This window comes from Acipenser ruthenus, chromosome 24 (genome assembly GCF_902713425.1).
Source record: "Acipenser ruthenus chromosome 24, fAciRut3.2 maternal haplotype, whole genome shotgun sequence".
Lineage (NCBI taxonomy): Eukaryota > Metazoa > Chordata > Actinopteri > Acipenseriformes > Acipenseridae > Acipenser > Acipenser ruthenus.
In genome coordinates, this window is record NC_081212.1 from 7,018,464 (window position 1) to 7,031,471 (window position 13,008).

At 43.0% G+C, this 13,008-nt stretch overlaps 1 protein-coding gene across 1 annotated transcript in view; it reads left to right on the forward strand.

The window, feature by feature from the left end:
• Positions 1 to 5,342: 5,342 nt before the first annotated feature.
• The window catches only part of LOC117429441 (huntingtin-interacting protein 1-like), a 45,690-nt gene continuing 38,024 nt past the window's right edge, over positions 5,343 to 13,008 (forward strand). The window contains exon 1 of the mRNA XM_058998260.1: positions 5,343 to 5,751. Coding sequence (XP_058854243.1) covers positions 5,635 to 5,751 — 117 coding nt within the window. The 5' untranslated portion in view covers positions 5,343 to 5,634. The remainder of the gene's footprint in view (positions 5,752 to 13,008) is intronic.

The following is a 13,008-nucleotide window of genomic DNA, read 5'->3' on the forward strand; positions in this document are numbered from 1 at the left end:
AAAAAAGTGTTGAATAATTGGCAAAAAAAAAGAGATTTCTATTTGTATATGACATAGCTTAAAAGAAATAAGTCTGATCAACATTTTGTTTTGAAAAAAAATCAACAGTAATATAATATTATAGGAGAAATGAGTTTTTGTATGTTGATAATACTTACATAATGTCTGAAATACAGTAATGTTGTTTTTGATTACAAAGTACAGTTTAGTAAGAAAATGATATGTACAAATATTAGGTACAATTAAGTCGGGCAAGTTAAACCATATTAGCTATAAAATCTAGTTTTTCTTTCAAGGATTGTGATGATCACCTGTGCATCAGTAACGATCTGAAATCCTTTCACCTACAACATATTAAACTACCACCTCTGTGTCAACATATCCTGATGAACAAGCTTTAAAAATACTTCCATTCTGCAATTTCTGTGAAGTGCTGAATTCCTCGTAATGTTGCTTAATTCCTTTAGTAATCTGTGGTAGTATATACAGACGTGCTCAAATTTGTTGGTACCCCTCCACAAAAAACGAAGAATGCACAATTTTCTCTGAAATAACTTGAAACAGACAAAAGTAATTGGCATCCACCATTGTTTATTCCATATTTAATAGAAATCAGACTTTGCTTTTGATTTTTTATTCAACATAATATTGTAAATAAGAAAACAAATGAAAATGGCATGGACAAAAATGATGGGACCGCTAACCTAATATTTTGTTGCACAACCTGTAGAGGCAATCACTGCAATCAAACGTTTTCTGTAGCTCTCAATGAGACTTCTGCACCTGTTAACAGGTAGTTTGGCCCACTCTTCCTGAGCAAACTGCTCCAGCTGTCTCAGGTTTGATGGGTGCCTTCTCCAGACTGCAAGTTTCAGCTCTTTCCATAGATGTTCGATAGGATTCAGATCAGGACTCATAGAAGGCCACTTCAGAATAGTCCAATGTTTTGTTCTTATCCATTCTTGGGTGCTTTTAGCTGTGTGTTTTGGGTCATTATCCTGTTGGAGGACCCATGACCTGCGACTGAGACAGAGCTTTCTGACACTGGGCAGTACGTTTCGCTCCAGAATGCCTTGATAGTCTTGAGATTTCATTGTGCCCTGCACAGATTCAAGGCACCCTGTGCCAGGCGCAGCAAAGCAGCCCCAAAACATAACCGAGCCTCCTCCATGTTTCACTGTAGGTATGGTGTTCTTTTCATTGAAAGCTTCATTTTTTCGTCTGTGAACATAGAGCTGATGTGACTTGCCAAAAAGCTCTAGTTTTGACTCATCTGTCCAAAGGACATTCTCCCAGAAGGATTGTGGCTTGTCAATATGCATTTTAGCAAATTCCAGTCTGGCTTTTTTATGTTTTTCTTTCAAAAGTGGAGTCCTCCTGAGTCTTCTTCCATGGAGCCCACTTTCGCTCAAAAAGCGATGGATGGTGCGATCAGAAACTGACGTACCTTCACCTTGGAGTTCAGCTTGTATCTCTTTGGCAGTTATCCTTGGTTCTTTTTCTACCATTCGCACTATCCTTCTGTTCAATCTGGGGTCGATTTTCCTCTTGCGGCCGCGCCCAGGGAGGTGGCTACAGTTCCATGGACCTTAAACTTCTTAATAATATTTGCAACTGTTGTCACAGGAACATCAAGCTGCTTGGAGATGGTCTTGTAGCCTTTACCTTTACCATGCTTATCTGTTATTTTCTTTCTGATCTCCTCAGACAACTCTCTCCTTTGCTTTCTCTGGTCCATGTTCAGTGTGGTGCAGACAATGATACCAAACAGCACAGTGACTACTTTTCTCCATTTAAATAGGCTGAATGACTGATTACAAGATTGGAGACATGTGTGATACTAATTAAAGAAACTAATTAGTTTGAAATATCACTATAATCCAATTATTTATTATCTTTTCTAAGGGGTACCAACAAATGTGTCCAGGCCATTTTAGAATATCTTTTGTAGAATAAGCAATAATTCATCTCTTTTCACAGCTTCTTTGCTTTATTCTATGACATACCAAAGGCATGCAAGTATACATGATAAAATAGCTTTTAATTTCATCACTTTTCAGGAGGAATGCAGCATTATTTCAATGAGCTGTAAGGGTACCAACAAATTTGAGCATGTCTGTATATATATGATTCACATACATGTTGTAGTGTATACTATTAGGTGTAATGAAAACAGCAGTAGGCATCTTTTTGTTAAAGAAGGGCTTTACTCAGGATGGGATTGTTCTGCAGAGAGGGTCAGGCCGGTCTGACCCCAGGACCCCCAAGGGGCTCTCAACACCCTGGCTGGCAACAGGAGATTCATGTTTAATACAGGAACGCCCAGTAAAACTAAAGCAGAATTAGAGTGATTCAGCACTCTGGAACGACTGGTCAACAATTTGTAGGGATATGAAATGATAAACACCTGCGCTGTCAGCAGGATTACGCCTTCATGAACGACCAGGTCGGCACTGATTTTAGGCAGCGTCCTCAGGAAGAACAGGTAGCCCTTCCTCAATGATTACTTGCATCTAATTCCTTGGAGGTGGAGAAAGAAATAGTGAAACGTATTCATCCCAGCATCTATCTATCTATCTATCTATCTATCTATCTATCTATCTATCTATCTATCAGATTGGCTTATATCAAAGTCCCTAGGTGGCTGGGCTGTGTGTTGAGCCCCTGACCTTCACACCTTGTCACCGTGTCAGCCCTGGATGGACAGCTGCTGTCAAACCAATAGGTGTGTAATTGGCCTGTGATTGGGGTGCTGTCACAGTGTTTACCCCAGCCAGGTCTCCAGGGGAGCCAGGCAGCCCCCTGACCCAGCCCCCTCCGCAGCTACCACACCTGGACACGGGACACTGCAGACAGCAGGGAAACTCCGCCTCCCTCCCTTCACTGCAAATCACTTTTAAAAAAATGAAATGAAGCATTTCAGCTTGTGCTTTATAAGTGTTGTCAATAAAACGCTCACATTTAGCATCAGTACCCACACAGCTATGCAAGTTCAACTAATCACAAAATCTACTACCCACATAGAAACTTTACGAAGCACAGTTTGCACTGTTGAAATGAAATCGATACAGCAGTGGCATCACTGCCGTGCACCTTAGCAGCTCCTGGTAGCCACTTGTGCCCATTATTGTTTTAATATTTGTTTTATTTGTATATTCATGTTCTAAAATCCAGTGCTTTTGAATTACATGTTAAACAATACAGGATATACTAAACAGTATCTATACCTACCTTAACTCCAGTCTCTCATTTTTAATTCTATTTTCCACATTCGTGGTACAAAAAAAGACGCATTCCAAAATGAGACACATTACCAGAAACATTAGCTGTCATATTTCATGACTAAGAGCAAGGATGCATTTCCAAATGCAATAACAGTGCATTAGCAGTACTTAGACAAATCCATTTGGATTTTCAGTTAGATATCACAGGAGGATTATTCACAATATATCTCTGTCTGCAGAACACATTTTCATAATATTGCATGTATGCAAATCCATTTGCCAGCCACCCTTAGAGAGCAAATAGCTTCAAACCACATTTTAAAAGCCGTTGCCTTATCTTTTCTCTGACAATACATTTCCATTCATTTTCATCTAAAGAAAAGATCAATGTGTCCACCCAAACGGAATCACCCAAACTAATCAGAGGTTGCTACATTTTAAAACTCTCTAGAAAATCTGCATTCCATGTAATATTGCTATTGACAACTCAACAATGCTGTATCAGGCAGCAGAACTCATGAGCAGAACCCGTGTCATGATCTGAACCAACACACACTATCTGGTGTTCCATTAAAGAACTGCTGTATAGTTCTGAAGCCATTCTGTTGGCGTTCCTGGTGTCTCTATGGGCTCCTGCCTCTGGTTCTGCAAGGCTTCCTTCAGTGCAATCCGCTGGTATTGTTCAGCTGTCCTGTAGGGACCGGCTTGCTGCCCTGGAAGGTGTGCAGTACTGAGTGAGCCTTGTTGTGGAGACAGGCAGCTGCAGCCTGCAGCCCCAGCTGGGTAAGAGGATGTAAATAGCGCTTTGTCATGGTGCTGTGAAATTCTAAGGGGATCTCTCACTTCCTCTCGCCACTTCCCCTTCCCTTGTCAGAACCCGACAAAACTGAGAGCTGCCTTGTCCTGGGAGACAGAGAAAGAAACGCGTCTGAGGAATCTTGCCCTGACCAAATGATCTTCAAGGGTGATGCAGTAGTGGCACTGGCAGTGTCTCTGTACTGAGGGGGTTGGCAGGATGCTGGGATGGTATGAGGCTGATAATGGTAAAGCTGGCTGGTTTTGTGTTGCTATACCAATGGGATGAACTCACACACACTGGAGACCGATTGCAGAACCATATGGAACGCTCATCCCACATCCCCTGTGTTGCCATTGCTGGTAATGCTGCGGTCTGCTGATGGCTGTGCTGGGGTTCAGGGTAACGCACTGGTGTTGTAATGGTATGCCAATGGTATTTTTCAAACTCTCTGTGCCGCTGTAGCCTCATATCCCATATTGCAGGGGTACAAGCATCCATCAAAGGGAACCCATTAATGTAGCAGAGAGCCTGTTGTAAAAATATATACATTCAAATATGTTATAAGCGCTAGAGAGTGCAAACAGATCAAGTAGTTTGTTCCTGAATTTAGACCAAATCCAGATGCATGCAAAAAGTAATGAGACTTCCTCTGTATGGATTGGATTTTAAGCAACTGAATTTAGCATCAAGTTCAGTCCTGTACAGGCATGCTTTATTCTTATAGAATAGGGTGCATTAACATTCATGCATTAACATAAAATAGGGTGCATTAACAAAGCACCCTTTGAATAGGTTTAAAACAGCATTTCATTTTCTTTTTTTTTTTTTGTATTTGATGCATTGATGATTTTGTAAATGTATATACAAATACACGAGTCATTTCTTTGTAATCTGTTTTTTTTTTTTTTTTTTTTTTTTTTAAACAGCGTTTCATCACTATAGTTCTATATGGCTTACATACTGGTTATTCGAATATATAAACACATTTCAACTTTTCTTTGAACTAATGGATTTTTATTTTTACCGCATAATAAACATCGACAACCCAAACACACTCCGGGGAACGCCCACAAATTCCGAGGAAAAATTGGAAGTGTGGATTTCCGCCAATGATATAGCGTATAGTGGAGGAGGAGGCGGTCTATTAGTAGATGAGCGTAAGTGTTAACCAACTAGATGCTTATAAAACCTAGTGATTAGTTTAAGGGCGGGGTGAAGCTATTAGGGCGGAGCCTCTTCCAAACATTCCACAAAATAAAATGCAGGAGAATTCATTGACTGATTACAATATTAGCCAATGGATGACGCTAATCAGGAGGATGGTAGGCAAAAGCGTTATGTGATGTTTCCAATCGCGTTTCTCTGTTGCATTTGTGGGCGGTTCTGCTGGCAGCATTGGAATCCTCCGCTATGTTGAAGGAGTTTAGACAGCGCTGCTTCAAGCAAGGATAACCGAAAGTCCTGAAGAGGTTGTGGGCTTGAATTGTGTTATTAGACGCTTGTTTCAAATAAAGTGGCTTTTTTCATACTTCACAGAGGAGGGTGAATATTTTTTTAATGCTGCATTACTAACTTCTCTGCTACTACCAGCCCGGTGTGGATAATTTGCAAATGGATCGAGTGAAGAACTCAATGCAGCAGGTCCAGAACCCGATCCCAAAAGTGCTAAACCGCCGGGCGGGAGCCAACAGCTTAGAGGCGGAGAAGGAGAACTTTGAGCGCAGCCAGGTAAGGACCGGTCACCGGCGGGATAGCGGTCTGCCCGGACTGGGAGAACGGGAAAGGAGGAGTACAGTGCGTGGGGGAAGGGGAGGGCACGCAAGAGCGAAGGGTCCTGGGCGGGTAACAGTATTATAATTGCCGTGCACATTGAAAACATTCCACGTTTTCCAGCATGTATTGCGTAATTGCAAAACAAACATTGCACAATGTTTCTCTGTGAAGCACAGATAACTTGTGTGTTTAAAGTACAGAGCTGAGCATTTGCATAAATAACGAGTGTCAGGGTTTAACGAGGAGAATTGTCCAGTAAATCATTTTATTAGCACACTAAAGAAATCACTCTGCCCACCGCCTGCTTAGTTTAGATATAGTTGTGTAACATGTGTTTTTGTTCTAGTAATACGGATAATAATCACGTTTATAGTAAATACTACGTTAGTCTTTATTAAAGGTAGATTAGCAGCTGGAGAAACTAAACATTTTTGTTATGTAACTGTTCATATAAATGTAGTGTCGGTTTTGGTTGCCCTGCAGTTTCTTTCTGGTGTGGTGTTTTATTTTGTAGTAATCTTTTGTACCCCAGGTTGCGGAGGCTGACGCTCTGGGACTCTCTTATTGGTGTCTATTTCAGAGGGATGATCTCCTAACTTAGGCACTGGACTTGATGCGCTGGTCACGCTGTGTTACCCCTTCATCATAAACAACAGCCCCGCTTCAGGGACTTGCGATATGAAAATACATGTAGTTTGAGTAAAAGGAAAACGGCGGATGTAATTACAGAACGTGTGATTAATACAGCACCGTCTTTTGACATTTCTAAATTAAATACGTCTTGCAGTTAAGACAGTGGAGTTATGCGGCACTGCTATAGGCCTGCATGGCTCCTCTTTTTGAAGTCTGTTTTAATAAAGTCATTGCCATGCTTTTTATTTGAAATGAAACCATCTCCAAACATGAAGCAACTTTTAAGAATGGCGGTTTCAGCGAGTCATTTGAAAACCGACTCAATTTGTAATAAATTACGACCTGGCTGTCTGTCGGCTTCTGAACATGAACACAGAACCCTGCTTGGAATTTTTTTTTTTGTTCTCGCTATTCTTGTTTTAATTTAAACCCACAGAGCTGCTTCAGTGCTCTGCTGGTACTGCTGGAGTCCCAACACTGCACAGCGGAGATACTAAACTGCATGTCGCTCACTTACCCCTGTCAGTACAGCAGGAGCCAAAGCGCCCCCATTTCAGTTGCCTGCATTCCTGGGTGAATGTTGACTATCGTTATTCTTTTCGTTAGCCTTCTTCAACATGAACTAGACATTGTTGGCTGACCAGTTTGTTTACGTTGTCGTAGGGCTTCCTTTAAATGACGTTTCAGTTTGTTTTGGGCAGTACACCTTTTAAGTGGTGTTCTGCTAATTGGATAGGAACTCTGTGCAGAGCGATGGATCAATAACATTAACAGCAAGACTGAATGGGATTAATGGCAGCTGGGATAAGTTCTGTGAGTGGTGAGAGTCTGCATTGAAGAAAAGACTGGCATTAAAAAAAATGCAATTGGAGCAAGAGAATAATTCTGAGAAGCTAGGTCATTGAAAATGCTATTTCCATGAGAACATGCAGTCCTTCCTATTTAACGGTAAATACAGCACCCCTATTTCAAGTAGGGCTTTCTCTAATGTCCCAGTCTGACGTTTAATGGAAAGTAAACGGTGTTCTGGTGCTTTGTACTTGTCCCTTGTCCTTTCAAAGTGATTATAAACTTCAAAGGGTTTCATTTGTGTATGCTGTCAGATATTGCATGTTGCACTTACATGAGATTCTAAAACTAAATTACTGGACACATTGGATGAGTGATACAGTTACAATGCATACCCTGTTTTGTGTGTGCAAGTCTCTAATTTTCGATGTCAAAGTATTTGGTTGTTTTGCATTTCACAAGAAATGTAAACTGGTCGTTTTCAAGCTGCGTCAGTTACAGAGGGTGTACTGTGCTTGAAATAAAAGCAGGAAGCTTGCTTGCTTTGCTAATCTCCTGTCTCTGTGCAGGCACTGTATGAATAACTGGTCAGACAACAAGATCAGATTATTTTCAGAATCCATCAATATGAGAAGCCAGAATTGCGGTGAATGTACTTGCCGTTGATTAGATGGCATCTTTACAGAGAGTGCCACTGAACAGTTTGTGGAACTTCAGACAGTATTACAGTGAATCACACGTTTTATTATATTAGACAATAACTTCAAAAGTGTCTTTGTTGTTTTACCTTGGCTCCCCCCTCCCCTCCCTCCAGCCACAACACAGCCTGTTTGATAATGAGCTTGTCTTCATGGTTGAAAAGTTATCAAAATATGAACGTTTTCTATCTCTTGACTTCCCTATCCAAGCCCACATGACACACAGAGACACTAGGACTGTTGGAAGACAATTAACCAGATCCCAGGCCTGCCCTGTTCAGGTATAAATAGAAATGAGCATTAATCCTGCAATGTGGAGAGGACTGCTGCTTTATTACAATGGGCTGCTTTGTACAAAATCGCATCAGTGAGGAGCAGCAACCTGCTGGGAGAGCAGCTCTTTCACAGCCCCCTGTCCTGTCACAGGGTGTAGAGCCACAGTGGACCGCTGGGACAGCGCTGAACTGGCATGGCGTTGCGTGTCAGGGCGGGGCGGGGCGGGGCGCGGTGGGGGGTGTAGACATACAGGAGCGGAGTCGGGTCTCCTGAATGCCCCAACGAACGAGGCTTCACCTTTAAGAGAGAGGCTTCACCTTTAAGAGAGAAGCTTCACCTTTAAGAGAGAGGCGTCACCTTTAAGAGAGAGGCTTCACCTTTAAGAGAGAGGCTTCACCTTTGACCGTTGGCTCTATTCTCAGTTTTAACTGGCGAGTTATTTAAAGTTTTTGTTTTGTTTTTAAAGTTGTGTTTTTTGTAGTCACTGTAGTACGTCACTGTGTGCACACCGCTATGACTCCAAATAAAGCATGTGTCGTCCATACGGGATGATTCATTTTACAGCGTTTAAGGTTTTTTTTTTGTTTTTTTTAATGAAATATCTACTGATAAGAGGCTATCTTCATAACTGAGTTAATGAATTCTGCTTTGATCTGATATTTTCCACTCTATCCTGCTTTGCTCAGTTAAAGTTGACCTTGGCTGTATCCCATGCTGCCCATTTATGCAACACTATAGACTGACACTGTGTGATTCTCCAGTGAGAAGCTGGTTTTCTCCTGGACAGCATGGGATACAGCGAAGGTAAAGTAGCACTAAGGTGTTATGTAATGCTTATTTATCTCCTGATTAGACCCAGGTAATTCGATGGCCCGGGTCCCTGTTTGCCCCCTTTGCTCCCAGGCTCTTGTCTGCCTAGCTGGCTGGGTGTGGTGTGTTGATCTAACTGTGGGTACTGCTGGTGTGCCAGGCTATTAAAAGCTAATGTAACACCCTGCTCTCATCATCGCCCATTTAGTTCTGTGATTCAGACGTTTTTTTTTAATTCTTTCCTGACCTTCAGAAGCAGAGCTTCCAGTAAGGAAGGGAGGGAGCTCGTCTAGGCCCTGTGTAGTGTGTTACTCATCGCCCAGGCTCATTCCAGACTGCCGGGGCAGACGGTAAACAATCACTGGCAGATCCACAGCTGAGGGAGCACAGAGACATTTTGTGGCTTGGAACTTGGTTTCAGGAGACCAGGTTTCAGGCCACTGCATGGCACATCAGGGGAGACTTGGGGTTTGATGCAGCAAAGCTGCCTCAAAGGTCTCCTGGAACCAGGTTTCAAGCCACTGTTCCTTTGTGTTTCCATAGCTTTCTAGAAACATTTGAAAACCTCTTTAAAAACTACAAAAGAAAAGAAAGGTTGGTTTGCTGTAAGCTGGTTTCTGAAGCTGGGTAGGCAGGAGATCTTGTTTGTAGGCCTGCGTGTTCATCTGCTCAACAGAGCACAAGTTAAACAGTGATAATAAAGACGCAGTTTCAGGTAGAAGGATTGAAAACTGCACTTGGATAAACTGCAGGGCGAGTGCCATTCCTTTGTGACGAGGTCACCGTTCACAAGCTTGCACGGTACCTCCCATCCCAGGCCTGTTCGTTTAGACTGTCAGAGTCACAGCGTGAGCTCAGCACAGTACCAGCTATCTCCCTCTCCCCCTGTCCGGCCTTCATGAGCTCATGTAAACAAACCACAAGGACAGCGGTTACCTCACTCTCCATTGGGGGAGGAAGGAATTCACTGAACTGTTAAAAATAATAGGCTTGTGAATTAAATACGAGTTTATATATTAAACAGCGTGTACAGTCCACTGCCTGCAGCACACATGTGTACAGATGGTGCTTTTCATTATGTGCTTGCTAAGTGCTTGCATGATGTGCCTGTTTTGACTGAACAAGGACACACCGCTGGGCCCTGTGTGTAAGCCAAGGCATGGCATTATAATTTTATAAGCTTTAAAAAAACATCTCGTCCAGTTTCCTTTTGTACTCTGCTTTAGAGGCTGGCTTGGGGACTGTCGGGTAGGATTCTTCGACCAGTCTTTTGCTTATTACACTGGCAAACTCAATGCAACAGGTCCAGGGTATTCTGTTTTGTTCCTGAATTACATTATACTCTCCCTACTCCAGACCCCGGTAGTCTGAATTGATTGATAAAGCCCAGATCTCCAGTATGTTTCACATACATGTCTTTGGTAATGTTGAAACAGTCAGGCTCTAAACTGCTGTGTTAATAGAGGCAATGGAATTGACTGAGAGACTGAGGTTTCCTGCCCCTGCCTCAAGCGATCTCTTGCTGACGCTGGGTTTTTTTTTCGTGTCATGCTCAGCCAATAAGCATGTGGTAAGCCCTGAGGTAGCATGGACCAAACTATGTCATTATCTATGAGGTCCTGTCTTCTTACACTCTTCAGTGTCTCAGGGCTGCCTCTTGCAAGTGCTTGCTGTGATTTGAACATTTTATATATATATATATATATATATATATATATATATATATATATATATATATATATATATATATATATATATATATATATATATATAATCTCATTTTATATATTTTTATCTATCTCATTTTTTTCTATTTCTTTTTTAACTTGTACAGTGTTCCCTTATTATTTCTCATTTAGATATTGCTCAAATTCATTGTCATGTTCTAATACTGCTTTCATTATTTCATGATTTTTGATCGTGAAATAGACGGGAGCCTTGTGCTATTAAAACGCTTTCTCTAACAGTGGGATTGCTTGTGTGATTGTGGCTGAAATGGATCGCAGACAACCCACCGTTTAGGAAACCGAATTGAAAGGGCCTCCGATCAGAGGAACATGAAGTGGGACACGGCCCTCCTCCTCCTCCTCCTCCTCCTCCTCCTCATCCTCCTCCCCCTCCCTCCCTAAACCCGAGAGCGGCCGGGAAGGAAGTCTGGGGCTGTGCTTCCCATGCAGCCCACACAGAAAAGAGGGTCAAATTAACGAGGGCTGCAACTTCAAAGGGATAAATACAGCTTTGCAGGAAATAATTGCTGTCCTGCACGCTGCAGAGCTGAAGTGTTCCTGCTTAATTATTTAAACTTGTAATTATTTCCTGCTGCTCATTTCCAGCAACGAATCCCAGCCATTTGGCGAGGCCGCGCTTCCCAGCAAACTGCAAGAACCGTTCTGGCCACAAACAAGTCTCGCTCTGTACTGTACTGGAGTCTGGAAGCCTGGAGCCCTTGGAACCTCATTTATCTTAGAAATGTTCGGAAGCCTTGCAATGTTTTCAGAACTCGCGTTCCCTGACCTTATAAAAAGAACTTGGCAGGGTAATTGCAGTGTGGGAGTGTAATGGTATGCTCTTCATGAGCATGGGGAAGCCACACTTCCTGTCCTGCTGTAGAGGGAGCGGCAGGGAGGAGGAAGGCCTGCGTTTAACCATGTCATTACAGTGTGATTTTATACAGGTAGCCTGACTTACTAACACACTGCACAGATTTAGAAAGCTTATCAGCTACTGTACTTTGTTTTATTGTAGCTTCCTGAGACAGTTTATTGTGGTGTGTAAGTTCCTTAACTGATATCTTTGATGTATCTCAGTCCTCGGAGCATTATAAAATCCTGTGCTATGTGAGCTGTGATGTCTTGCTTACTGGTCTGTGTCACACTCATACATGCCTTACAGCCCAGTCCTTCTTCTCTAACCACTAGGGCCTCGCTGCCTCCTCCCAGTCCCTCAGCTCTAACCACTAGGACTAGACTGCCTCCCTCCCAGTCCCTCAGCTCTAACCACTAGGGCCTCGCTGCCTCCCTCCCAGTCTCTCTGCTCTAACCACTAGGGCCTCGCTGCCTCCCTCCCAGTCCCTCAGCCCTTGGGTTACGGCAGTGTGTGTTTTTTCAGGAGGGATTACTGTGGGTCTTAGGGAAGTCGTGTGATGACGCTTTGCTTCAGGCGACCCACCACGAGCGCTGCGTTCCCGTCCCTCTCCCTTCTAAACCAGCTGGTCGCACACTTTTTTCTTTTTTTCTGCTTGCAGCTTGAATTCAGAAGTATCAAGCGGTTGCGTGCGTCTGTAGCCCAGCCTGATGGGAGCAGTGCAGGTCCAGACAGGCTCCCTGTAATCCTCTCCGCCCACACCGCTTGCATCCTCCACGGATTTGTTTGTGATTGCATTAAAACACTGGCCTGACTGACACGGGGCAGTGAGGGGCGAGGGCAAGTGCAGAAGCAAGCTTCTGAATGAACAGTGAAAAGAAGAGTCCAGCAGTGTGTTACAGAATATCTTGTACTGGCGACCCCTGTACCTCCACCACATTGCCTTATGAATGGACAAACACACTTCCATACTGTACTGGTTTGATTGATTCCAGCACTGCTACAGGCTACACAATGTTAACAGTAAGTGGCTTTTTTACAAGGCGGGCTGTGGAAAGGGTAGTGGGCGTTGCTGGTTAACATCAGGGAAATGGGATTTAAATCCCTGGCTACAACACCTTTTTTAATATCTTTTATTTATTTTTTTATCCTGCAGCCATGATTTGAGCTCTATCAGACACTTTTACACCAACTTGTGCATTGGGATGCACTGCTGCGGTGTGGCCACCAGAGGTCACACTTGCTCTGTAGTGTGCGCCACCTGGACCTGCAGTCTGTATTGGAAATTCAGAGTATTCAAGGCTTCAGTTTTTAACCCATTAGCATGAGAACAAAACACTGTGTTAAAGGTGAACTGTCCCCATGCACTACCGGACCCTATTTAATAAAGACACTAGTCGTGGTCTACCTGGTCTGAGTTAAC